General features: G+C 49.3%; 1 protein-coding gene across 2 annotated transcripts in view; it reads right to left on the bottom strand.

Moving 5' to 3' along the window:
* ADAMTS12 (ADAM metallopeptidase with thrombospondin type 1 motif 12) overlaps nucleotides 1-27706 on the bottom strand; it is a gene marked incomplete at both ends in the record, with an annotated part of 199821 nt that overhangs the window by 67986 nt on the left and 104129 nt on the right. For both annotated transcript variants that reach the window (XM_080682502.1, XM_080682503.1), the window contains 8 exons: nucleotides 972-1117; nucleotides 3185-3277; nucleotides 5124-5268; nucleotides 5827-5970; nucleotides 7853-8002; nucleotides 10310-10434; nucleotides 16372-16455; nucleotides 17193-17389. In XM_080682502.1, the coding sequence (XP_080538628.1) occupies nucleotides 972-1117; nucleotides 3185-3277; nucleotides 5124-5268; nucleotides 5827-5970; nucleotides 7853-8002; nucleotides 10310-10434; nucleotides 16372-16455; nucleotides 17193-17389 (1084 nt within the window). The remainder of the gene's footprint in view (nucleotides 1-971; nucleotides 1118-3184; nucleotides 3278-5123; nucleotides 5269-5826; nucleotides 5971-7852; nucleotides 8003-10309; nucleotides 10435-16371; nucleotides 16456-17192; nucleotides 17390-27706) is intronic.

Below are 27706 nucleotides of genomic sequence, written 5' to 3'. Positions count from 1 at the left end.
TATGCATAACCCATGGACACAGGCAATATGGTGGGGAAGGCCTGGAGTGGGGTGGGGGTTGGGTGGAGGAAGGCAAAGGGGTGGGAATGGGGGACATTTGTAATGCTGTCAATAATAAATAACTCACTAAACATATAAATAAATAAATGAAATGTAAGATTTGGAACTAAGATATTGAGGGTACTATAATCATGCTTATCATTTGCCTTTTACAAACTGTGACTCTTAATCTTCATTTTAGACGAATGTAAAAATAGGCAAAGAAGCGTAATACATTTTCTACTTACAGGAGGTATTATATGTATATTTTTTAAAAATTATACTTGGGAACTGGTATACCAGAAAATAATGGAATTGGGAATATAAGATATATTTGAAAATCAATGGCATTTAAATTTAATTTATATATCATCATATTAATTTAAAATACGAAAAAAGTAAGCAATTTGATTAAAACTTTGAAAGCCACTTATGAAATAACTTCTTTGGAATTCTTAACAAGCTAATATGGATCTCTAAGGTTTACAAAATTCTTATCTAAAACCTTAAAAAAAAAATAATCCCCAGAAATGTGCCTAGCTATTTGCTTAGTTACCTAAGGGAAGAAAAACATTTTTGCAAAACTGTACATTCATTATGACTGAAAGAAAGCTATCTTATCAGCTAACTTGGGTATGACTGATCTCTCCCTGATGGTGGGGTTTATCCAGGAGGCCTTAACTGGAGGCTTTCCCTTTAAAAGAAATGTGCTTATCTTTCCAAGCGATGGAATCAGCTTATTTATCCAAGTTCTAGCAAGAATCCGGTGCCAAGCCAAAATGAAACACCACGAGAGAAGCACTATTTTTTCACCCTCTGTGAATCTTCAGCGTCCCCACTAACTTCCCTCAGGAGGCACGGGGTCACCGATGTCACGGTGGCCAAGCCGGTCTCGCAGCTCCTGGGAGAGGGAAGTGCTCGGCCGCACTCACTCGGGGTTGTTGCAGAGCCTCTCGGCACTCTGGGCCCCGGCCCCGCAGGTCCTGGAGCAGTGGGACCAGGGCGACCAGCGGCCCCAGCCTCCAGGGATGCTCTCTGGTTTCTTCCCCACCGTGATGCACTTGCCAGCCATACACCACTGCGAAGAGAAGAGGAGGAGATGTCAGGAAGGCTCCCACCGCAGGCTGAGCCGAGCACCCTAGACGGCTAACCCCGACTCTCCTCGTTGGCTTCCTACAGCCACACGTCACGTGGAGGACAGAGAAGAGCTCATAGAAGAATTTCCTCCAAGAGCCTTGGGCCTGAGGAGCAGAGAGTTTCCGGAATTGGGGGAACTTCATGGTACCTAGTTTTAGCCAAAGCAGGAGTGTTACTTAGTGTGGTTGGCAGATCGCATGCCAGAACGTACATGACACATCACTCCTTCACGGAGAACGTCCCGCTAGGAAGAGCACGTCATTGATTTACTTCCTGGTGCAAGCTCCTTATCTTGTTGTAGACAGCAGCAAACATTTTGCAGACTGGTACTGTGATAACACTTCTTTACAGCCCCTAGGGGCACTTAATGTCAGATAACCTTATCCTCCTGGTAAAAGTCCCTTGGTTGCCAAAAACCACTACTTCGTTAAGAATTTTAAGTTCTTTCTAGTATCAACAAAAATGTCTCTTTTCCTGTAACTCTACCCAGCGTTTTTAGTTCTGGCCTTTCGAACGATTCAGAAAAAAAAAAAAAATCCACTCTCTCCCTCTTTAGGGAAATAGTTGTTGTTGTTTTTTTTTTAACATTTTTTTTATATACATTTTATTGATTCTTTACAGAGAGGAAGGAAGAGGGATAGAAAGTTAGAAACATCGATGAGAGAGAAACATCGATCAGCTGCCTCCTGCACACCTCCTACTGGGGATGTGCCCGCAACCCAGGTACACGCCCTTGACCGGAATCGAACCTGGGACCTTTCAGTCCACAGGCCGATGCTCTATCCACTGAGCCAAACCGGTTAGGGCTTCAGGGAAATACTTGAACAACAATCAGTTTAGGAGGGCGAACCATACAAAAAGAAAAACCAAAGGAAATACAACTTGGTTGTTAGAAACGGCCCCACTACCCGGAAGATCTGGGCATGTTTCATCTGCTGCCCTCCTTGTCCTTATTATTTCTGATCACTGTGCATTGACCAGGTTCTAAATCTGTGCTGGGTCAGGCCATCCTCAAGCTGCATAGAGATTCCCACCAAATACCTGAGTTCTAAACCCACAGCCAACCCGATGGGCTTTGTGGGGCAGCACGGATTGCTCGGTTCCAAGGAAGTCTAGCAGGGGTCCTCAAACTACGGCCCGCGGGCCACATGCGGCCCGCCGAGGACATGGATCCGGCCCGCCGGGGGCCGCTGCCTGTCCTGCTTAGCAGCCGACGCGTCCCGGGCCCGCAGTGCGCATAGGAATTTGTTCATAGTTTTTTTTTTTTTTAACTATAGTCTGGCCCTCCAACGGTCTGAGGGACAGTGAACTGGCCCCCTGCTTAAAAAGTTGGATAATGCCAAAACCGGTTTGGCTCAGTGGATAGAGCGTCAGCCTGCGGACTGAAAGGTCCCGGGTTCGATTCCGGTCAGGGGCATGTAACTTGGTTGCGGGCACATCCCCACTGGGGGGTGTGCAAGAGGCAGCTGATCGATGTTTCTCTCTCATCAATGTTTCTGACTATCTATCCCTCTTCCTTCCTCTCTGTAAAAAATCAATAAAATATATTAAAAAAAAAAAAGTTGGATAGTAACATCTCTGAGTTCTCGGGTGTCTGGCTTTCCTGTCAGCAGCGTGGACAGATCCTCAGGAAACGCAGTCAGGTCAGATGATGAGAAAGAAGACCACAAGTGGCCCGAGTCCACCATCTTTGGGAAGAAGCCACCACGGGCTTGTCCCTTCTGATCTTTACCATGAAGATGTGACTAACCACACGGTCCAGGGAAGTTCATCAGGGAGAGAGGGAACAGGCGTTTTGCAGCTGGAAGTGTGCAATTGGGCTCCGCCCTCTCGCCTTCACCACTTGCTCCCAGGGAAGGCTCCCAGGCTCAGGGGCAGCGGATCCTTTCCTCTGGCTCGTCCAGCTCTGGGATCTGCACTCACCCAGAGACAGCCGCCCTGCAGGGCCGGCTCCCCCAGAACTCAGTGCCCACCGCCCGCCACCTGCCTGCCTCAGCCCCCACGTCACCTTCTTCTCGCCACACCGGGTCCCATCCGCAGCAGCGTCCAGTTTAGAGCGACAAAAGCCTTTCACCAAGCACCACAGCGTCTGGCAAACATTCTGGAAAACAAACGTGAGATCGCACCTTTTTATATTTCAACACCTGCACAAAAGCATTTCTACAGTGATGGCAAAACACACACCCTCATCCCAGTATGCACTGCTGCTCCAGTGAGCAGGAGTGGTGGCCTGGGCTCAATGAGAGTTCCTTCTCCTTGTCTAAGTGATAGAAAGGAACCACTGGAGCACGCTCAGCTCAGATGTCATCTGGACTTTGTCATAATTCCTCAACCGTGGTGCGGAGACCATCCTGGGCAATGAGAAAACGGGAGAGAAAACACATTTCCTAGAAGTTGAGACTGTGATCTCTCGGTGTGTGGCACCATATCAATGCCCTTAGGTAGGGTAACTGGTGGCATTAGCCATCAAGGGCCAATCCAAAAACTGCGGATAGAAGTTTACAAAGAGCTGGGTGGCTGTAACCTGAGCCTGCTCGCTAAAGGAAATGGAAGGTATTGCATCCAGAAAGCCTCCGCTTACTTAATTCTGAAAGCAGCCAGCCTGTGTGAGCTGCCAGCCCCTGAGAAAGGAGGCCGTGCCGGGGACACTGCAGTCTCCCTGGAACAGTGGGGTTTAGAGATATTTAGGAGGCAGGATTGGTGGGACTTGGTAAGCAGTTAGAAGGGAGGGGTAAGGGGTTTTTGCATCAACGTTATCATCTCTGTTGAGTTTTGCTTGCTCTGTGTAAGCACTGATTTCGTTCCTCCTCAGAGTCTTCCTCTAAGTCTCCTTCTGTCTTTATCTCGTTGGATTGACAGGTCTGCATCTGCCTCCTCTCCCAGAGCTGTGCAAAGGCCAGAGGCACTGATTACTGATTTGGAGTGCTCACCTGCTCCATCTCACTCAGGACACAGCACAGAATCTGGCCTGGGCTCAATCGAGTTGCTTCTCCTGGTCTATGTGTTCAGAATAATATGTTTATGCCGAAACCGGTTTGGCTCAGTGGATAGAGCGTCGGCCTGCGGACTGAAGGGTCCCGGGTTCGATTCCGGTCAAGGGCATGTACCTTGGTTGCAGGCACATCCCAGTGGGAGGTGTGCAGGAGGCAGCTGATCGATGTTTCTCTCTCATCGATGTTTCTAGCTCTCTATCCCTTTCCCTTCCTCTCTGTAAAATATCAATAAAATATATTTTAAAAAAAGAATAATATGTTTATACCAAAGGGCAGGAGTCAGAGAATAGTCAAGATCCAGCTTACAAAGAAGTGAAAGAAGTCAGGACTTTATCCTGTGGTCAGAGAAGAGACATGGCTAGATTTGTGTGCTGTTGTTTTTTTTTTAAATAACCTGAGAAATGCGGGGGAAGATTAGGTAGGAGGTAATTACAATAGCAAGGAGAGATGATGAGAGACGGAATCAAGACAGAATCAGTGGGAATGAAAGAGACAGGACAGAGCCACAGACTCTTTAAGAGGTATCCTCAGATGTTGAAAATAAAGAATACATTGGGGATGAATCTTATTCCGATCTTGGGATCTGGTGGAACTCTTTAACCGGATGAGAAATTCAGGAAAGAGAGCAATGTTAGGGATTGCATTGTTTGCTATGGAGTTTGTAGGTGTGAATAATTGTGATTCTTGAAAAAATCACTATAGAATTTTCTTCACCACCACCCAGTTGCAAAGAATTGCTGCCTCCACAGAATACCAAGGAGCTAGAGTCAAGAAATAGAAATGACCCCAACATCATCCTTCTGTTTTATAGACGCCGTGCCATAGATGGAGAGTTCGCACTTCTGTGTCTGGACCTTGGGATTTCCAAAAATCTCCCTGGCCCTTCTTTCAGCGTGCTGGAGACCTCCAGGCCTGCACATGCCCACCAGAGCCACCAGGACACCCGACACTTACTTCTACTTCCTGGCAGAAGGTAGCATTGGGGCCATACTGCAGCTGGCATTGGTGGTGAACATCATAGATCACTCCAGGGGCAATGACCTTGGACTTCAAGCCTTTCTTTTGGGGCATATCATCAAGACAGAACCCCCAGCCACGGCTGAAAAGAGGTTAATAGGAATGAGAAGAGATACTTATGATTTCCTTTATCTTTAGTCTTTCATTCAACAGAAGCTTCTGCCCCTCCAGGTTACTCTTTGTCTTCAAGACAAGCTTATTCCCACAAGACAGAGACCCCGCCAGGCCCCTGGTAGGAGCCGTCTACAAGGGAACCCAAACCACAGCCCATTCCATTGGTTCAGCTGTGATCTAGAAAATACAAGCAATGGTAAAATTAGAGAAACATCACCGGATCCCCAATGGGGTTTGGGGGACCACTTCTGACATACCCTGGTTGCTCCTGCCAGTCCGCATACCCAGCTCCTAAAGAGCCACCGTGAGCCTGGAGCAATCAGGGGGACGGGTGATCCCCAGGCTGTGGCCGGAGGGCAGAGCCCACCTAGATCTCAGGGTCAGAAAGCAGAAGTGAAATCCACCCCTTCAGACGCTGTGGCCTGTGAGAGGGACTGAGACTTTCCCAGGCCTCACGTAACACTCAACGTGACTTCCAGTGTAGGGGGACCCAAACGGGGCTGCTCTGAGCCGCGCCGTCACTTACTCCAGGAAGCGGGTGATATATTCCTTGCTGCACTTGGACCACGTCAGCGGAGCGGGGTTGTACTGGAGCTGGCGTGACATGATGTAGGGGTGCCGGCCCACGGACTCACAGTCGTTTTCTTTCCCGTCGTGCTGGATGCCGAAGCTGCGGGGAGGCACAAGGCCCACGGATATCAAGGAGGCAGGCATGCAACAGGGAGAAAGTCAGTTTCCCCAGGGTGAATACCGCCGGGCGCTGCTTCCACACAGAAGGCTTCTGCTTACGAAGTGGGCCCTTGAAGTTGGAGGGGGGTAGCTCATTTTCAACTGAAAAGCACAGGGAACATCTTAGGCAAGCTTGGTCTCTTCTATGCACCCGGGGGACCCATGCGGCTAATTAAAAAACGTCTGTTTGGTAGAAAGTGAAGAGCTCCCGGTTGGCTTTCTATGAGTCTACAGTCAGGAGGGCCAATGCTGCCTCAAGTGGTCTTCCTTCTCCCGCTGCGGCCATCACAGCACAAAAGAACAAAACCGTCCTTCTCCCTTTTCATCACAGTTTATGGGAGTACGGAAAGGGGAAGCCGATGGGACGCTTGGACACGGGACGCAGCTTTGGAAGGCAGGCTTCTTTGGAAAAGACCATACTGCCGGGTTGGGGGGGGGGGGGGCGGGCGGGGGAGGCAGCAGGAAAAGGGAAAGACCAAATATGAGATGGTTGGACTCCATAAATGAAGCCACAGGCAGGAGTCGTTGGGAGCTGGGCCGGGCTGCCGAGGACCGGACATTGTGGCTATCACTCGTCATAGGGTTGCCACGAGTTAAGCTGACTCAAACAGCATGTAACAGCAAGACACTAGACTACATCACATTGCTCTCCTAGGGCTTTTGGTAAGGACCAAAGAAATCACAGTACCTAAGAAACTGCCCGATTCAACCTACTCATTGCACAGATAAGGAAACAGGTGCAGAGGTGAGGGCAATTCTCTAAGGTCATCATAGCTGTTGATGGAAAAGCCGGAATAAGCACTCACTTTTCCCAGCTCCAAAGCCAATCCTCTACAGGTAAAAGCAGTTTGCAAAGTTCCAATATTTCATGAAAAAAAAAAAATGATGAGAAAGTCCAGGCCAGAGAGGCCAGGCCTGGGAGAATCCAGTCTCCAGGGTTCTTCCCAATCCCACCTTTTTTGGAAGTCCATCTGAGCACACCCCAGCCTTCTGTCCCTTCTTTTGAGAGAGGAATTCCAGGCTGGCAGCTACCTGGCAGGCAGGGAGTACAGTGGAGTCATTCACATGGCTCCCCGCTCTGAGGTGCTAGTGTGATGCGCTCTTATCTGTGGTTTGTAAACAGCTCAACAAAGTGTGTTACAAATAAGCTAAGATCTTTCCTCCATGGGGACCCCCTGAATCCTCCTTTTTCCTTCACGCAAACATTCTGAAACCTGCTTTCAATGAATTCATCGAATCAAAGTTACACATTTTTGTGACCACTTGGACCTCCTGTTCCCTGGTGTTTGTTTGATGGTCTTTCCAAGTTTATAGCCGTTTTCAATGTCTTGTTTATTCAATGGTCTCCTTTACACATGTAAGTGAAATGAGACAATGTTATCTGCATCATAAGGTCATTGAGATGATTCAGTGGCATAATGCCACGTGTCTGGCGTAAAGGAAAGGCACAAAATGTTACGGTTTGTGACTTTTTGATGATATCAATACAATTATTATTTCATAAGAACTAAACAGGAATTGTTTCTCCTGAATTAAACAATGAGTTAAAGCTTATCTCCTTGCTTCTGCTCACCTCATTTTAATTCAGGGAACGGCAGTGTGAGGCAGATGGTACAAGCAGTCAGGGCGGAGGGGGCACGGGGGTCCTGAAAGTGTGTGATTATGTCTCACATGACAGGTGAGAAAGCAGAGGCTGAGGAGGGTGAGTTTCAAGCCACAGTGCAATCCACTGCCTATGCCCCATTTAAGGTGCTTCCCATTCCTTCTACCTGCCATTGCCACATGGACACGGCAAAGAGGTCGCAGTTTCCTTGGTCCTTTACCTGTGTCCGAGCTCATGGGCAATCGTGAAAGCCAGTGGGAGGCCCGAGTCTTCATTGATGTTACAGCTCCGGTGAGGCTGGCACATGCCCGACAGGTGAGACAGACCCAGCGTCTCACAGGGGCGATTGACGCCCCCACAGATGTCTTTTCTGAAAGCAGAGGACAGAGATGCATGAAGCATGCAGAGTGAAACACCTTCAACGCCCACCTGGGAAAAGCTGGGTGTTAATTCACATGCAATGAGGTCTGTAAAGCATCACTAAAGCATGTTTTTAAATGTCCACGTGAGCAGAGGGAGTACTTTTGAATTCATTAAGATTATTCTGGCCGAAACCGGTTTGGCTCAGTGGATAGAGCGTCGGCCTGCGGACTGAAAGGTCCCAGGTTCGATTCCGGTCAAGGGCATGTACCTGGGTTGCGGGCACATCCCCAGTAGGAGGTGTGCAGGAGGCAGCTGATCAATGTTTCTCTCTCATCGATGTTTCTAACTCTCTATCCCTCTCCCTTCCTCTCTGTGAAATATCAATAAAAATATATTTAAAAAAAAAGATTATTCTGATTTCACCTCTTGATTAATGAATCTCCCTAACATCCAAGGAATGCGAGAATTTATGGCAGATGTTTTATTGTGAGTTGCTTTTGCTCTTGATCTCAGGAAGCTAAATTATTTTATTTGCTCAAAAAAAGAAGAATCTGGTTGAAAATGGAAATTAATTTGGAACTGTAAGCAAAGAAGGGATAACAGCAGTCACTGAGGTCTTTCAAATGTGAAATATTTTTGTTTTTTCTGAGGTCTGGGTTCAAAACTCATATGAGAACTTTTCCTCACTCATGAAAAAGGCAATTGGTCTGATAAACCTATCCAGAGATCAAACCAATTTTCTTTCTAGCTTCACTGCCCTATCACTATTGCATACGGGAGGGGATGAACAATCAAAGTCAGAGATAGATAGATAGATAGATAGATAGATAGATAGAGCGATAGCGAGAGAGAGAGAGAGAGAGAGAGAGAGAGAGAGAGAGAGAGAGGCACTGTTCCTCTTTTCACCAGTAATTCATTCACCTCATTATTTCCCTACCCTGGAAGAAGAAAGGAAAGACTCCAGGATCTCCAAAATGCTAGTTACCGCTTTTAAATAGAAAAATGTGCGCCCATATCCTTCTAGGGACCGTTTCCATCCCTGACAAGCAGTTGAAAGAGTCGTTCATTGGTCACTGGGTTTTCTTCGGTTCAAGAAGAACTCTTTGCCAAGAGTGACTGGCGCAAATGCCAACAAAGTGTGAGCTTTGGTCAGCTCCAGATCCTCAGCGCCTAGGTTTGGTGCGGACGCCATTTCTGGCCACACATGGTGTGTTGTGTGTGTCCGCTGTTTTGTGGACACATGCCGGTCGGACCATGTTGGCAAATTTTGATACTTTCACTCAAAAGAGTGATTCTGATGGTTGGGGTTTCTGGTCAGGATAAGGCAAATATTTGGATAGGGTCAGGGCTGATTATCATCCTTCACAGGCATCCTGTGCACTGGGGTTATCCTGTCAAAGACAGATGACAGACCAGCGTGTTCAGGGATAACACACACACAGGGCCTGCCAGTGCATGGGGTTCTCGGTGGCTGAGGGGCCAGGCAAAGGGGCTTCTTTTATTACACATCCCTGGATTTCTTGATGTCTCTGAATCTTCACAGGACTGCCCCATGAGCACTTACTCCAATCCATTAATGTAAGACCTTCATTTGTCTAGATTACAATAGTATCTGGTATACAGTGGGTGCTCAATAAATAGTTTTTGAATTAATGAGCAAACATAGCCTTCCAAGAGCCTGGGTTTCAGTTCACTAGCTTTTCACAGCTATGCATCCTAGAAGGTTTGATGGTTCTAATTAGAACCACAGGGTCTACCAGTTGTCAAAACAAAATGGTGTGTCATGAGGGTAAATGGTAGAGAGGTATAAGCAAACCACTCTGTCTATTCAGGGGAGGACCTGCTCCCCATATTCTGTCCTCAACATCAGTCAGAGATCAGATGCAAGGAGGACTGATTTCTCTAGAAATCGTTGCATGTTTCTTAACTGGAGGAACATTTTTAAAATAAAAAATAAATTGTAGGAATTCCCATGGTTAAAAGTAACTGGAGTCTTTAATGAGGACCTGCAAACAAGTGTTCTGATTGTTTATAAAGCCATATAGGGAAGCCAGTTTTAAAGAGGAAATCACCGTTGGGATGGGAAAGGGGCCAGCATTTTGCCAGCAGACACAGTTTATTAACACAGAGACTTGCTATCTGTCCCCTCACTCATATGGGAGTCAGGAGTTGTTTAGATCAGGAAGCTACCTTTAGAAATGACCAAGAACAGCAAAGAGTAAGAGAATCTCATGAGTTTGAATCCCTGGCACCCCTCCCACCTGCCAGTCCACCCTGCGTGCAGCCCCTGGCCTCCCCGTGGTCGCTGGGGTACCTGGTGAGAAGGACGGCCACGTCATGATGGGCAGGGTTGAGGTCACTCTTGGGATTGATACTCTTCTGCCACTTACAGAAGCTGGTCAGTGTCTTCTCTGCATGGTGCACTATTTTCAGTCCTTGCTGGAGAAGGAAGAGGAAGAGATTGGCATGGGTGAGTTTACCGTGGCCGGGACCCATCACATTAGTCCCCAGACGAAGCCAAGTGAGATGAGCACTGGGTGAGTGCCTCAGAGATCTGGCAGAATTTGGCAGAGGCCAAGTTCCTTCTCTGGGCTAACCCTCTGCTTAAACACTATGACTCGCATGACTTCCCCTAAAAGAACCTGGAGGGGAGAACTTAGGACAGAAATGATCCACTGGGACAAGGAACCCTTGAAGGAAAACCAAAAATATGTTAGCAAAGACCCGCAGCTGTTTGAAGTTCTATTTCAGTGGCTCTCTGCTTCCAAAGTCAATACTGTTCCAAAAAGGCATTTTTATTGCAAATGCAAAATGAATAGACTTGCAACAGAAAGCTCTTCCTTTCACGAGGCCTCCGAGAAGGCCGGGGTTGCACTGGGTGGCTCCCTGCCAATCCAGCCTTCTTGGTTTGACATCTGTGGGTGAAGGGCCGAGGGGTAGGGCCACTGGCTGTCTGACAGCAATTAGGGTGCTGTAGAAGGTGCCCCAGGCTGCAGCTTGCAGGGCTCCCGAGGCATCCATGCGGCCCACAGTTGCTAGTGGGGATGGGAGGAGAGGGTTTGTTCCAGATTAACTGGGTGAACACTTGTCAGATGAGAGAGAAGGAAAATGGGCTCTCAGCTCCAAGGGCACTCGCGTTTCATTTGAATTTCTACAGGAGCAATTCCTTTCCCTTTTGGAGGGAAGGGAGGGTTCTACCTGGAGAATGGCGGCCCATGGCCCACTGGAATCTCAGTCTATTACTCTGGGCTCAGCCCCGGGACGTCACACACCCTCTTCATCAAATGATGAACCTGCTTCTCCACTGTCCTGTATTTTGTTAAGGCCACATCCAAATCAAAGGAGGCCTGAGAGACTTCAATTGCCTCTTAGAGACTCTCCCAGTTCCCGCACCCATGCTAATTAACCAGAGACCATCTTCCTTCCATGAAAACACAGAAAGATGGCTCATTACTTGTGAAAACTCACCAAGCTGGTTAGTATAATGAATTTAAATGGAAGAAACAGGCTTTATTATTTAAAAATCCTCATCTTGCCCTAGCTGGTTCGGTTCAGTGGTTGGAGCATGGGCCCATGGACTGAAGGTCCTGGGTTCGATCCCAGTCAAGGACATGTACCTCGGTTGCAGCCTAGTTCCTCAGCCCCAGTCAGGGGGTTTATGGGAGGCAACCAATCAATGTCTCTCTCTCACATTGATGCTTCTCTCTCAGTCCCCACACCCCGCCCGCCACCTCCCTTCCACTCTCTATAGAAATCAATAGAAAAATATATCCTCGGGTGAGAATTTAAAAAAAAAAAAAAACACACCCCATTGTGACATCATCCAGCAAAATGATGTATCATGGAGGACAAGAGGAGAGGTTCTGGGGAACCAGCTGGCACAGGCAGTCAGGTGGTAGTCAGAACAGCAGCCCTACTGGAATGAATGCCCCACTCCCACCATAAGCACCGGCCAGGTGGCAGGCAGCAGGAATGTAAAGGAACAGACAGGAAGGGAGAGGAAGAAAAGAGAAGGAAATAAAAGGGAGGGAAAGAGGGAAGGAGGGATAAACAAAAAACAGGAAGGAAGCATTTCTTAATCATTTATTATGTGACAGAGATTTTTACACATATTCTTTCATTTAATTGCATCCTCTCAACTGTTTGACATTGAAATGGGGACTCAGAACTGTTGGACATGGAAATTGGGACTCAAACATTTTTTGTTATTATATGTTTATTTCTAGTCTGCAGAGGCAAGATTTTTTAAAGGAAAGAAATGGGGAAAAAATAGATACAGAGGCAAAGAAGCATTGAACAGACTGTCAAACTACAGCGGGAAGGCAGGGGAGGTTGCGGGGGGGGGGGGGGGGGCTGTAAGAGATCAACCGAAGGACTTGTACGCATGCTTATAAGCATAACCAATGGATAAAAAACACTGGGGGGAGGGGGCAGGTAAAGGCATGTACTGGGGGGAAGGGGAGTCCGGGGGAAGGTCAATGGGGAAAAAAAAAAAAGGAGACATATGTACTACTATTTGTAATACTTCAAACAATTAAAAAAATAATAATAAATAAATAAATAAATAAATAAATAATAATTGCATCCTCTCAGCATCATTTGTAAAGAGAGCCTTGTTATGTTCATCATGGAAGAACTAGCTGAGGTCACTCGGGTCGGATACTGACACAGGCAGCGAGAACAAGGGCTCCTAGAGGAACCTGCGGTTCTAACTGGGGACTGGCCTCCCCACAACGTCCTTTGAAACATGGGCTGGGCTCAGCGCCTCGGGAGACCTTACCCCAAACCACGTGTGTCCGTCTAAGGAAAAGGGAATGTTGATGTACTCGATACACACCATTTAGATGGCTCTCGAGGAAGTCATGCTGACTGAAAAAAACCTAATCTCAAGAGGTGCATGCTGATTCCATGTTATAGCATTCTTGCAAGGACCAAGTCACAGAGATGGGCAAGAGAGATTAGTGCTGTCCCAGAGTCAGCTTGGGAGGCAGAGGGGAGGTATAAAGGGTAGCACCCCCTCCCCCTCGTTCCTGAGCCCAATTCAGCGTCAGCAGGGGCCCAGCCTCAGCATGAGAAAAGAGTCCTTTCCCAGATGTTGCTGCATCATCTCTGCTTCTAGTTTTCCCAGCATCAGGAAGAGCCCATTTCCCGGAAGGACCGTAGGAACTGTGCCTCCAATCCGCTCATTTAAATGATGAGAAAATCCGGGCAAGAGAGGGGCAGGACCTTAACCGAGTCACACAGCAGGTTTGGGCAGAGAAGGTCCCAGGGTTTCCGCTGCTAGTCTACTGAAGGCTTCTTTACATGTGTTTGCTTAGAGTGACTGGGAAGCTTTAGCAATTCGCCAATGGATGATGAGGATTACCGCTTAGTTCTCCACCTCTCACTTCCACAAGCAGACCCTCTACTTCCGCTCTCTGTCTGTCCTCCTCCTACTCACTGTTCACTTCTTTTTTTTTTAAATATATTTTATTGATTTTTTACAGTGAGGAAGGGAGAGGAATAGAGAGTTAGAAACATCGATGGGAGAGAAACATCGATCAGCTGCCTCCTGCACACCTCCCACTGGGGATGTGCCCGCAACCAAGGCACATGCCCTTGACCGGAATCGAACCTGGGACCCCTCAGTCTGCAGGCCGACGCTCTATCCACTGAGCCAAACCGGTTAGGGCTCACTGTTCACTTCTTAGTCCCCTCCATGTGCTCTTCTTCTGCCATCCTGTTGGCTCATTGCCTAATTCATTCTCAGTCACAGTCCTATTTTAGGAAATCACCTATATTCTGTTGACTCTCAAATCCATACCTCATTCCAAATCTCTCCGACAGTTCACACTCATGTATCTGAATCTCTTGATGGACATCTCTTTCTGGATGGCACACAGGTACCCCCATCTCAGCATCCCGGATATTCCTCCCCTGCATGCTGACCTGCTGTTCTCCCTGTATCCTCAGGCTTAGTTACAGCAACCACCATCAACCCAGCGTCCCGATCTAAAAACGCCCGTGTCTGCCTATTGGCTTCCTCTCCCTCATGTCCTGCATCCCCATGTGTCATCCTGGGCTGCTCATTCTACCTCCTCTTCATCTTTACCCCCAACCACCCTAGCTCGAACCCTCATCATTTTATGCTTGGATTTATGCTTGCAGCATCTCTTAAGTGCTCTCCTTGTTTCCTTGTTCTCTTTCATTCCATCCTCCTTGCTGTTGCCAGGTCAACCTAGTCAAAACCAAAATCTGCCTGTGACATGACCCAGGATGCAAGACCCTACAAAGTCGAGCCTCTAGAAAGCTCTCCCTTCTTTTGCCACCTCACAGTTTATGCTCCAGCAACCTTCAAACTGCTTCTATTGCCACTGCCCGTAAGCCCACATTCCCATACCCCGAGCTATTTTTTACCTTGCTCTCTTCAAGCTGCTCCCTCTACCCAGAATAACTCTCTCTCTTCTCTTTCCCCTCTTTAATCTACGCAACATCTGAGATTTCTCCCTGTTGCTTTTGTTTGTTCTTCTTACAAGCGAAGTGACTACCCACATAGCTGAGTTGCCAATCACTGCTGCTGGTACGCTGCCCCTGTGTAGGATTTTCCTCTACAAGATGGGGCATTCAACACAAGTTCAGTGGCATGGTCTTAGGGATACCTTACTGCTTTTCTACGAAATGTCACGACTCTTCCGGGAGGTTTTAACAGTGCACAATTTTTTCCCAGTCCCCTCAGCCTCTACATCTCCAAATGTCCTAAGAGATTAAATCCAAAGAACAGTTACTCATTTAGTGTTTTGAATTCAGTTGATCACAGGTGCCTTGGGAAGAGTAATTAGCTGTGCCTCGCTGCGATGCAGCCCTAACCCTGCACAAGACGCAAACGCACTGCAGAGAGATTACGCTGGCTCACAGCGAGCCTGGGGAGACTGGCGCTAAACAATTTCCGTGAAGCAATTCCTAATTATTTGAGCTTGCCAAAAACAAACCCCCATCCGCACGAATTTTCCCCCGTTTCCTTTGTAAACAAAAATAGATTTTCCTTTTCGTTCTTGCATCATTTTTTTTCTCACCTCATTTTCTCAAGTGAGTCCAATTCACTTCCCACTCCCCCCTTCCTATGCATTGGAGTAGGTGACCTCACAGAGCAGCGAGGTGACCCAGAGGAAATCAACAACAACTCACAGAAGGAGGCCCAAATGGGAAATAGAAAATGATTTTGCCAAGTACATGGCTTTTATAATAAGGTGTTCTGTCCCTTTAGGCTCTTTATAATGAAAAAAAAAAAATCTTGTCTTGATTTCTTCGAGAACTCCTGCTGGTAGCAGCTTTTGATTCAATGCACAATCTGAACATGCTCCTAGCCAGGCTTAGGTTCCCGGAAGAAAGAGAATGGGCCGAGAAGAGAAAAGCAGTAAAAAGTTTAATCTGAAAACTTCCCATGTGCTTAAGGAGTAACTCATCAAACTATCAGAGGAAAAGATATTGGTCTTTCATTTAAAAAAGGGATGAGTCTTCACATTCGTTGTTAATATGGTTAACATTTATCCCGAAAGAGCAGACGTTGCAGAGGTTATTATAGAACCACACATCACCCTGGAGACGGGAAACTGTCAGCCTGGATTCCCAAAGCAGGCAGGCTTTGCAACTCCAGAGGCTCACAAAGGCGAACCCAACACGAAACCACTGAGACCAAGAGGGCATTCTCCGTGACAACATTCATTTCCTTCCTGCCTGTCAGCCTTCTGCTGCTCCTGCACGCCAGCCTGACACCCTGGATGGCACAGTGACGTGGGGCCCACCCGGCTTTATCCCAGTCCCTCCCTCCCTGCCCTCCCAGTACTGTTTCTATACTGGGCTTTAAAGAAGTCTCCCACCTCTTAGGACCCTAATCTTACCCTATAGGCCTTTGGTACGGTTTTCTCTTCTGGGAAATGAGCTAATAATAGTAATGAGTTTATGGCGTTGTTGTGGGACCTACATGATGGTGATGATAATTATAAGAACCATAAAAATGATACTAACAAGTAACATGGATTGACTGGGTTCTAAAGCCTGATATGATGCTAGTACATGGATTAACACAGTTGATTCTCCCAGCAATTCCAGGCAGTAGAGGTTGTCATCCCCATTTTATAAAACAAAGCTATGGAGGCACAGACAAGCCAAGTAACCCACCTGTCCAGAGTTCAGTGAGGGTGAGGGTGGGGAGCAAGGCAAAGGGTGACATAAGGAAAGACCATAAACGTCTCTGCAGGACATGGTGAGAAAGCAGACATCACCGGATTCCCACCTTTCCGGTACCCTCTCTCTTGTCCATTAAGTGTTTTACTGAAGAAAGGAAGTAGGGAGTACGAAGGCACAGGTCTGAAGAGTGGAGGGAAAGCTATCCCTTACCTCTTCCTCCTCAAGTAGAACGAGCCGAACCACAACGATGTGAATTGCATTGCCGATGCTTGGGTTATGGAACAACCCAGTGACCTAGAGTCAGAAATGGAAGCCCATTAGCCCATGTGGATTGATAACAGATAAATGCCGGGGGGGTGGGGGGGGAGCGGTGGGGAGAGCAGGGAAGCGAATGTAAACTTATAGGTCAAGAAGTTTTGCTGGAGTGAAGAGGGAGGTAGGCCTCCAGCCCGAACCGCATTGTGATATTTAAACACAACCTTTCCAAGGTCATTGATGGGCTGTGTGCTTGAGGGATTGGTGCGCTTCTTCTCTTGGCCCCTGTCCCTGACCCAGGGTCTTCCTCTCTTCCTATCAGTGACTCAGGCAAACCTCATTCCCCATCTCAACAGGACTAACTCTCTGGGAAGCTAGAAAACATCAATGGTGCAAAAGGGACGCTGGAAATCCAGAACCATTAACTCTGTTCTAATTCTAGCTCTAACCGCCTTGAGGAAATCATGTTCTAGTTCTTTGTGCCTCAGTTTACCCATTTGTGCACTCATGGAAATCAATAAGATAAAGTCATACTGAAAGGATGGAGTCACTTGATAAATACTTAGTAGAAAATGTAACTGATAAATAACAAATTTTCCTGGGACACACATTTTTAAGAGAAAGAGTAATATGTCCTGAATTTCCATCCTTCATCACTACCGCAGGGAATGGATTCATCTATCTATGTTCAAAGCACAACAAAAAAAGGAAGGTCCCTTTCATTTTTGGAGTGGTGAGCTTTTCTAATGCCATGCCCCCCATGAAGTCTGACATACCATGTTCATGATGGTGAGGATATAGGACTCCACGTTCTCGCTCCCATGATACTCAACCATCTTGGTGTCGGCCACCACCAGCGTCTCCACCCATCTCTCCCTGCTGATGGAGCGCCGCGAGACGCGTCTGCTGGGCACGGCGTTCCTCTCCCACTTCTCTCGCTGCAGCTCCAGTGTCTGGGAGGTGCCAAGGCTGTCTACACATTGAACAGAAGGCAGTCAGCTTATTCTGTGTCTCTCTCCAATATTACCCACACATTTGTGAAGATGCAAGGCCATACATTTAATTTGTGATTAATGGCGTATGAATGCACGTTCTTATATACATGGCTGAAATGGAAGAAGGGACCAATTTATTTATTTATTTATTTATTTATTTTTATTTTTTTATATATATTTTATTGATATTTTACAGAGAGGAAGGGAGAGGGATAGAGAGCTAGAAACATCGATGAGAGAGAAACATCGATCAGCTGCCTCCTGCACACCTCCCACTGGGGATGTGCCCGCAACCAAGGTACATGCCCTTGACCGGAATCGAACCCGGGACCCTTCAGTCCGCAGGCCGACGCTCTATCCACTGAGCCAAACCGGTTTCGGCAGAAGGGACCAGTTTAAATGAATATGGCCAAGATAACTGAAATGTGAATCATCCAGGGAAGTTCAACATTGCTTCTTTGAAATAATTGTTACCTATTTCATTGAACAGGTCTCTCACTATTAACAAGATAGTATCGTCAAGATTGGGAGCGTTCTCTTTCTCTCCTTCTCCTTCTCTAAATTATTCAGTGCCTCCTGTCCAAGGCTACGTAGTCGGCTTCAAAATGCCAAGTTGGTACCCTCACCCATGTCTGAAGTGTATACTGCTGTCTCCATTTTGCAAATGGAGAAAGTGATGTTCGAAGTGGCTGGTCACATACAGTCAGTGTAAGGTGCAGGATTTTCCACGCCCTTAAAAACATGCATTTTCATATGCACCACACCGTCTCCCAGAGTAAACACACGTAAAACTGGAGAGCAGGAAAGCTGGAAAAGCTACATGTGGGTCAGGACATCCTACTTCCAAAAGATGGAAAGGAGCCAGAAGAGACCTAGCGACGGAAAGGGCTGTTTCCAGGGTGACACCGCTTTCAGTAGGAACAGCATCTCATAAACGAGGATCGTGGCTGAGAAGGAAAACCTAGGAGAGGCTACAGAATCATGGGGAGAATTAGAATCATTCTCAACAACCCGGAACCCTGCAGCTGGGGAGGGTTCTTTCCTTCTTTATTCTCCTGGTAAATTGATCTTTCATCAGCTTCCTAAGCCAGCGATTTGCTGCTTGAAAGAGGCCTGTTTAAAACCAAGGGGAATGAAGTGCTACTTCAACCATTAGGAAGCTTAGCTCAAGGGGTGGTGGGTCTAAGAGGCTTCGGTGAGCTCCCGGTGGCTCAGGACAGCGATTTCTACACCACAATAGCCGGCTGGTATACATGAATCAAAATTATACCTATGTCCTTCGTCAGGGCGGCAAAAAATATAATATACTTTTGGTGCGTCGGAGAATTCTAGAAATTAGCTTATGTGCGCCATGAGATGAGAAAGGTTGAAAATCGCTGGCTTAGGAAGTTGATGAAAGATCAATTTACCAGGAGAATAAAGAAGGAAAGAAGCCTGGGCTGATGGGGAAGCAGAGTCTCAGTCCTTGAAGATTTCTATCTGCCACACACCTCCCAGACCCCCGACCGCTGTACCCCAACCAGCACCCTGGACCCTGGCAGGGGCAGGACCTGCGAGCAGGGTAGCAAACCTCACATCTTCTTCCTAGTCTCCAGCGATAGCCACCCAGCCTCAGCTCGCAGACCTCGGGGGTGGCACACTCACCTCGGCACAGGCATCTTGTTCTGTTAGTCAGTCCCCTCCTGCGCTGAGCTGCACCCCTCCACTGTCACTTCCCCTCGTGAGCCTGCTCCCGCTCTGTGAAGCAGTCTAAATCCAGGCCCTCCTGCCGGCGGCTGCAACCGCACCCTGCCCTCTCCCACCGCGCTCTTTGGGTCGTAGAGTTGATTACACTGATTTGCTACATAATCCTTCCCAGATCCTCAGTTTCGCTGTCTACGTGAAACGGAACACACTGAGTAATAGTTACAAAAAAATTAGACATAATCACAGGTCTAAGGCTATTCAAATGCTGTTATTGTGAATTTTACTTGAAAATAACAAAGCAGTACTTTGATGGAAGACTTTTGGAAAATAATCTAGGGTTGTGTAAGCTTTGGGGGGAAGTCCTGTGAAGGCCTAGAGAGGGGGAGATGGTTAACTTCACCTGCGGTAGAACAACTTTCTATTTCCCTTCTCACTTACCTTGCATGGATAAGTATGACTTCCCTAAGAAAACCCCAGAAATTTTATTTTTTTTAAATATATTTTATTGATTTTTTACAGAGAGGAAAGGAGAGGGATAGAGAGTTAGAAACATCGATGAGAGAGAAACATCGATTCAGCTGCCTCTTGCACACCTCCCTACTGGAGATGTGCCCGCAACCCAGGTACATGCCCTTGTCCGGAATCGAACCTGGGACCCTTCAGTCCGCAGGCCGATGCTCTATCCACTGAGCCAAACCGGTTAGGGCCCCAGAAATATTATTGATGGTTTCTAATTCTGCACCCCTACCGATTCCCCTGTCACCCTCTCATCCCTTTTGGAAGCTCACGGGAAAGGTCTCAAACTACAATCTGTTCCCAAATCTCTCTGTGCAAGCCAGGGAGCAAGCCACGCTTGAGCCCACGTGGGGCCCGTGTTTCGGAAGGGTTGTTAGCAGACTGGTCCAAGTGGAGGAGTCCTATCAGCACGATTAGGGGTGACGGTCTTCTCTCAGTCCTCTCCTGTCCTTGACGTGTGGGGACAGACGTTCTCCAAACTTCAAGGATGCGCACAGCTCTCCAGAGCTAATGTACTTGGACCAGCAGGTAAAGCGTCCTCACCCTCGCACCCTCACACAGCCCTTGGTGAACAGGTCTGCTCCTCTCACGAGGCCTGCAGGCTGGGCGTCCTCCCCTCGGTGCTGGATCCTCTCCTAGGCTTCAGCTCACGGCAATCGCGGGGACCCTGCATAGGCAGCCCCTTTGTTAAAGCGGATCCCCGTGCTCCAGGCTGCAGCCTGGGGTCCCTGGTCAGTTGTGGCCCCCTCTCCTCTCAGGCCCTCAGGTCTCTAAGGTTAGAAGCAGGAGCTGGCTCAGGGAAGAAGCTGGTAGGATAAAGGTAATTGCTCTGCTTCCCGCCGCTCCCGCCCCCAGCATCCTTTCTTTCTTTCCTTACTTCTCCTTTAATCCTCCTCGTCTACTTTTTATCTTCCCAATGTTGAGAAAGGGAGTTTAAAGGGGCGGTGGGGGGGGGGGTGGGCGGAATACCTTTAAAGGCCATCAGGTTATTTCCATTTTTCCAGTCAATGATCAGGTGAGTTACACGGCAAATAGTTGTCATGCAGGGGAAATGTGAAAATGAGAGGTGGGGCTCTGGGGACGACAGACATCTCTTGTTAAATTTTCAACAAAACCTACACTAAGCACATGCTGAAGGCCAGATCTTGTGCGAAGCACTCTCTACACACAAGATCTCATTGACCTGTGCCAGCCAGTGTATGAGATACACCCTAATATCATCACCATTGTACGGGTGGGGAAACTGAGGCTCAAAGAGATGAGGCATTTTCCTGAAGTCACACAGTAAACCACAGAGCCTGGGTCCAGTCAAGTCTGTCTGATTCCACTACAGCAACAACGGACCTTTATGGACCAGGCTCATGGCTAAGCCCTACTCTACCTGCCTATGAAGAGAGGCAAAGACGTGGCACGATCCTGGCACCTACAGAACAGCCACCTATCTAACTGTGGGTACTGAACAGATGACAATGTCATTATCAGGCCTAAAATCACTCCCCAGGAGGGAGGTATCAGTTCCATTACGGACAGCGCCATCAGCTTGCAGACGTGGTGGGATTTGAATCGGGCTCTGATGGGACTGAATTGGGAGAGAGGATTGTACTTCTAGGCTGACTTTGCTGAGTCCTGATGAAGTCATCCCAGACTTGACAGAAGAAACGCTTTTGCTAAGACACTTCAGAAAGTTCGAGAAGCCAGCCCTACACATGTATCTTCAAGGCCTGATGACAAAGGCAGACAGTTCTTCAGGGGCAGGGGAGGCGCCAGCAGTTCTGAGGAGCTCTCCTGGCACCGCCCTTCCCCCCACACCACACCATATACACACACACACTCTCACACACACACTCACACACACACACTCACACACTCTCTCTCACACACACACACACACACACTCACTCACATACACACACACACTCACACACACTCACACACACACACTCACACTCACACACACACACTCACACACACTCACACTCACACACACACACACACATACTCTCTCACACCCACACACTCTCTCACACCCACACACACACACTCTCTCTCACACACACACACACACACTCACACACACACTCTCACACACACACACACACTCACACACACTCACACACACACACACACTCTCACACACACTCACACACACTCTCACACACACTCACACACACACACACTCACACACTCACACACACACACACTCTCACACACACTCACACACACACACACTCACACACTCACACACACACACACTCACACACACTCACACACACACACTCACACACACTCACACACACTCACACACACACACACACTCACACACACACCCACACACACCCACACACACACACACACACACAGAGTCTTTCTTAGTCTGCTCCAGCTGCCGTAACAAAATGCCACAGACTGAGTGGCTCAAACAACAGACGTTTATTTTCTCACAGTTCTGGAGGCCGGAAGGCCAGGGTCAGGAAGCCAGCAAGGCTGGGTCTGGTGAGAACCCTCTTCCTGGCTCTCCACTGTGTGCTGACATGGTCTCCCCATGTGTGCATGTGGAGAGAGAGATCCCTTTCTTGTCCTCTTCTTATAAGGCCACCAACCAGACTGGATTAGGGCCTCACCCTGATGACCTCATGTAACCTCAGGTGCCTCCTAAAAGCCCTCTGTCCAAGTACAGTCACACTGGGGGTCAGAGCCTCAACAGAGGACATTTGGGAAGACACATTCAGTCCATGCCACACACACACACACACACACAATCTCTTACACACACTCACATATACACACACACACACGCACACAATCTCTTACACACACACACATATACACACACAATCTCTTACACACACTCACATATACACACACACAATCTCTTACACACACTCACATATACACTCACACACACACGCACACAATCTCTTACACACACTCACATACACTCACATACACACACACTCTCACACACACACACTCACACACTCACACACACACTCACACACACACACTCACACACTATCACACTCACACACACACACTCACACACACTCACACACACTCACACACACTCTCACACACACACACTCACACACACTCACACACTCTCACACACACACACGCACACAATCTCTTACACACACATATACACACAATCTCTTACACACACTCACATATACACACACACACGCACACAATCTCTTACACACACTCACATATACACACACACACAATCTCTTACACACATTCACACACACACTCACACACTCACACACACACACACTCACACACACACTCACACACACACACTCACACACACACACACACACTCACACACACTATCACACTCACACACTCACACACTCACACACACTCTCACACACACACACGCACACAATCTCTTACACACACATATACACACAATCTCTTACACACACTCACATATACACACACACACGCACACAATCTCTTACACACACTCACATATACACACACACACACAATCTCTTACACACATTCACACACACACTCACACACTCACACACACACACACTCACACACACACTCACACACACACTCACACACACTCACACACACACTCACACACACACTCACACACACTCACACACACTATCACACTCACACACTCACACACACACACACTCTCACACACACACACTCACACACACTCTCACACACACACACACACACTCTCACACACACACACTCACACTCTCACTCACACACTCTCACACACACACACACATATATACTCACACACACACTCACACACACACTCTCACACACACACACACACTCACATACACACACACTCTCACACTCACACATACACACTCACACACACACACACTCACACACACACTCACACAGTTAGAGCGCCTCTCTGGGCGGGGATAACTTCTTGACCCCAGCACCGCCCATACTGCTGTCATTTCCTGCCCTCGAAGGCTGTCCAAATTGGCTTTAAGTGCCTAAAGGGCCAGAGGGCGTCTCCTTTAGCTTTGCACCCAGTGACCTATACCATGTTTGGCAAGCAGTGGCACCCAATAAAAGTTTGATGCATGGGTGAGGGAAAAGCAAGATGAACTGGAACCAATGTCTGAATCACAATAAAAACTGCCACACCGTCTCCTGTTCCCAGGAGGTGACTTGTTTCAATTAGAGAATTCTCCACACGGAGACGGTGGAGTTTGTCTTCAGGGCAGAAATCCAGCCCAAAGGACGGGTGAAGGGAGGACGCTCTTCCGCCCCGACCCAGGCTGACTTTCCTGAGGCTGGGGAAGCGCGGGGATCCGTCCTGGGCAGGCGGGCTCCGTGCCCTAACGGAGCAGGGGTCCCCCAGATCCCTGAGGAAGACAAAGAACTGAGACTGTTTTCCTTCCCCAGATGCTGAGGCAGCACTCACAACGCTCTCCCGCCTCTCACTGCTGCTTCTCTCAGACACAGGGGCAGGGTCACCTGCAAGCAGGCAGGGCCATGCCTGGAGGAGGCTGAACGGAGGAGGCTGCACAGAGGAGGCTGCCTGGAGGAGGCTGCACAGAGGAGGCTACCTGGAGGAGGCTGCCTGGAGGAGGCTGAACGGAGGAGGCTGCACGGAGGAGGCTGCACGGAGGAGGCTGCCTGGAGGAGGCTGCACGGAGGAGGCTGCCTGGAGGAGGCTGCACAGAGGAGGCTGCCTGGAGGAGGCTGAACGGAGGAGGCTGCACGGAGGAGGCTGCACGGAAGAGGCTGCACGGAGGAGGCTGCCTGGAGGAGGCTGCACAGAGGAGGCTGCCTGGAGGAGGCTGCACGGAGGAGGCTGCACGGAGGAGGCTGCACGGAAGAGGCTGCACGGAGGAGGCTGCCTGGAGGAGGCTGCACGGAGGAGGCTGCACGGAGGAGGCTGCACGGACGAGGCTGCCTGGAGGAGGCTGCACAGAGGAGGCTGCACAGAGGAGGCTGCCTGGAGGAGGCTGCCTGGAGGAGGCTGCACAGAGGAGGCTGCCTGGAGGAGGCTGCACAGAGGAGGCTGCCTGGAGGAGGCTGCACAGAGGAGGCTGCCTGGAGGAGGCTGCACAGAGGAGGCTGCACAGAGGAGGCTGCCTGGAGGAGGCTGCCTGGAGGAGGCTGCACAGAGGAGGCTGCCTGGAGGAGGCTGCACAGAGGAGGCTGCCTGGAGGAAGCTGCCTGGAGGAGGCTGCCTGGAGGAGGCTGCACAGAGGAGGCTGCACAGAGGAGGCTGTATGGAGGAAGCTGCCTGGAGGAGGCTGCCTGGAGGAGGCTGCCTGGAGGAGGCTGCACAGAGGAGGCTGCCTGGAGGAAGCTGCCTGGAGGAGGCTGCCTGGAGGAGGCTGCCTGGAGGAGGCTGCACAGAGGAGGCTGTATGGAGGAAGCTGCCTGGAGGAGGCTGCCTGGAGGAGGCTGCACAGAGGAGGCTGCCTGGAGGAAGCTGCCTGGAGGAGGCTGCACAGAGGAGGCTGCACAGAGGAGGCTGCCTGGAGGAAGCTGCCTGGAGGAGGCTGCACGGAGGAGGCTGCACGGAGGAGGCTGCCTGGAGGAGGCCGCCTGGAGGAGGCTGCACAGAGGAGGCTGCCTGGAGGAGGCTGCACAGAGGAGGCTCGAGTGGCACCAGGAGTGAGGAACGTGAACGCCGAGAGCGGAAGGCTCTGAAATGGCCAAGTTTCCGGTACTTGAAGGGGGCTCTTGAGCATCCAGGAGCCTCTGGCATGGGCAATGGAGCCACCTCTTCTTCCTGGGAATTCATTGCTCAAGGCTCTGCCTCCGACCCGCCCTCCACTCCCCCTCCCCGAGGGTCCCTCCTGCTGGCCCACACCCAGCCTTCCCCTGGAGAAGCAGACAGCTGCGGCTGTAGAGGCTGAGCACTCACTGCAGACAGTTTGCTTTGGGCACGGCCTGCCTGGTCTTCGGGGGAGATCGGAAGGCACCCTGGCTTCATGGAGAGGGGAAGGAAACACGACTCATGCTCGGGAACCTCGGTTCACACGCACTTTGAAACGCAGCAAAACGTTCTGAGTGACACTTACTGCCCCGCTGATGGCCCCACACTGTCCCCACCGCCTCAGAGGCGCAGTGTGTCTGTTAGTAAGGAGCTGGCAGATCACATATTTCATTTCACCAACTTGATCCCGGGGCAAAAACAGGTCTAAGCTCATGCCCCAGAGTCTCTCGGACACCAAACATCCTGCCTAATAAATGGTAACTTGGCGAGACAGCAGGAGTCAAGCAGGATGGCGAGAGGAGAGACCACGCTGAGGGCAGTGCTCAGAAAACACCTCCCAGGGGCCTTGGGAAACCATCCGCCCATCTCCGAGCAGAAGCCACGGAGCCACTCTTCCCCAATGAGGCTTAATTTTCAAAGGAAGTCAGAGAGGCCGTATTTACATGGGGTCCCAGTTACATACCAATGGGCATCCTATATAATAAAAGGGTAATATGCAAATCGACTGAACAGTGGAACCACCGGTTGCTATAATGCTCACTGGCCACCAGGGGGCGGATGCTCAATGCAGGAGCTGCCCCCTGGTGGTCAGTGCACTCCAACACGGGGAGCACAGCTCAGCCACAAGCCAGCACATGGCTGGTGAGAGCAGTGGCAGTGGTGGGGAGCGGGCCTAAGCTGTCAGTCGGACATCCCCCAAGGGCTCCTGGACTGCTAAAGGGTGCAGGCTGGGCTGAGGGGACCCACTCCCTTACCCCCCAGTGCATGAATGTCATGCACGGGGCCTCTAGTATTATATACATAGATACACAAGGGCATGATTTACAGCTTGTTCCCTCTACTGAATGCTGACTTTCATACAAATACAACTTCCCGCATGCCAATTTATTATAAATACTAGAGGCCCGGTGCATGATATTCGTGCACGGCGGGGGGGTGTCCCTCAGCCCAGCCTGCACCCTCTCCAATCTGGGACCCCTCGAGGGATGTCCGACTGCCCATTCGGGCCTAAAGAGGCAGTTGGACATCCCTCTCACAATCCAGGACTGCTGGCTCCCAAATGCTCGCCTGCTTGCCTTCCTGATTGCCCCTAACCACTTCTGCCTGCCAGCCTGATCACCCCTTAACCACTCCCCTGCCAGCCTGATTGATGCCTAACTGCTCCCCTGCCAGCCTGGCCACCCCTAATTGCCCTCCCCTGCAGGCTTGATCGCCCCCATCTGCCCTCCCTTGCAGGCCTGGTCCCACCCAACTGCCCTCCCCTGCTGGCCTGATCACCCACAATTGCCCTCCCTTGCAGGCCTGGTTCCTCCCAACTGCCCTCCCCTGTGGCCATCTTGTGTCCACATGGGAGCAGGATCTTTGACCACATGGGGGCAGCCATCTTGTGTGTTGGAGTGATGGTCAATCTGCATATTACTCTTTTATTAGATAGGATAGTATTTACATTCATACAGGTTTCAAAACGTTCTGTTTTTCTCCCAGCATCCATGGCCCTCCCCTACCCAGAACAGGGCGAAAAGATTGTGTTCCCTTACGATTGCCTCTGTGTGTGTGGGGGGGGGGGGGCGGGGGGGGGGGAGGCGGTTCTTTGTTGGCTGGCTGGTTGGTTTGGTTTCTAGGACACTCTGCACTGGGAATGGCCATGTTCTAGTGTCCGAGTTCCGTAGGTGACTGCTTTCAGCTTTGCACTTGCTGTGACCTCAGAGACTTGTCCATTTGGTTCTTTTCCCCTCCCACCCTCCCTCACTGTATTTCTCCTTTTTCCTCTTCTGCCTATGAGGACTTTGCTCATGGGCTTACCCACTCCACTATCTGCACTTAAAGAAACATTTTGTAAAAGCTCTTTACGCAGAATGGTTAAGTTTTACGTCCTAGGGTAGGGGTGGGGGTTTCCGCAAGGTCTCTAGTTTACAATATTTTTTGTGTCACATTTCAGGGTAAAATCCAGCCTCACTATACTTACAAAACGCTCTTTACTTTACCAAAGTGTTTTCATCAAGTAGGAAATGCTACAGAGTCTGTAGTTTCCCAGTGTGTCAGAAGAATCTGTTTTCTAAAATAGTCTAAAGACACTGAGCATCTTTTCCCTTAGGCCCTCTGCGACCTTCCGACCGGACCAAGCACGTCAGGGCAGAGG

The sequence above is a fragment of the Plecotus auritus genome (assembly GCF_963455305.1).
Source record: "Plecotus auritus genome assembly, chromosome: 7".
Lineage (NCBI taxonomy): Eukaryota > Metazoa > Chordata > Mammalia > Chiroptera > Vespertilionidae > Plecotus > Plecotus auritus.
This window is presented reverse-complemented; position numbering and strand designations above follow the sequence as displayed.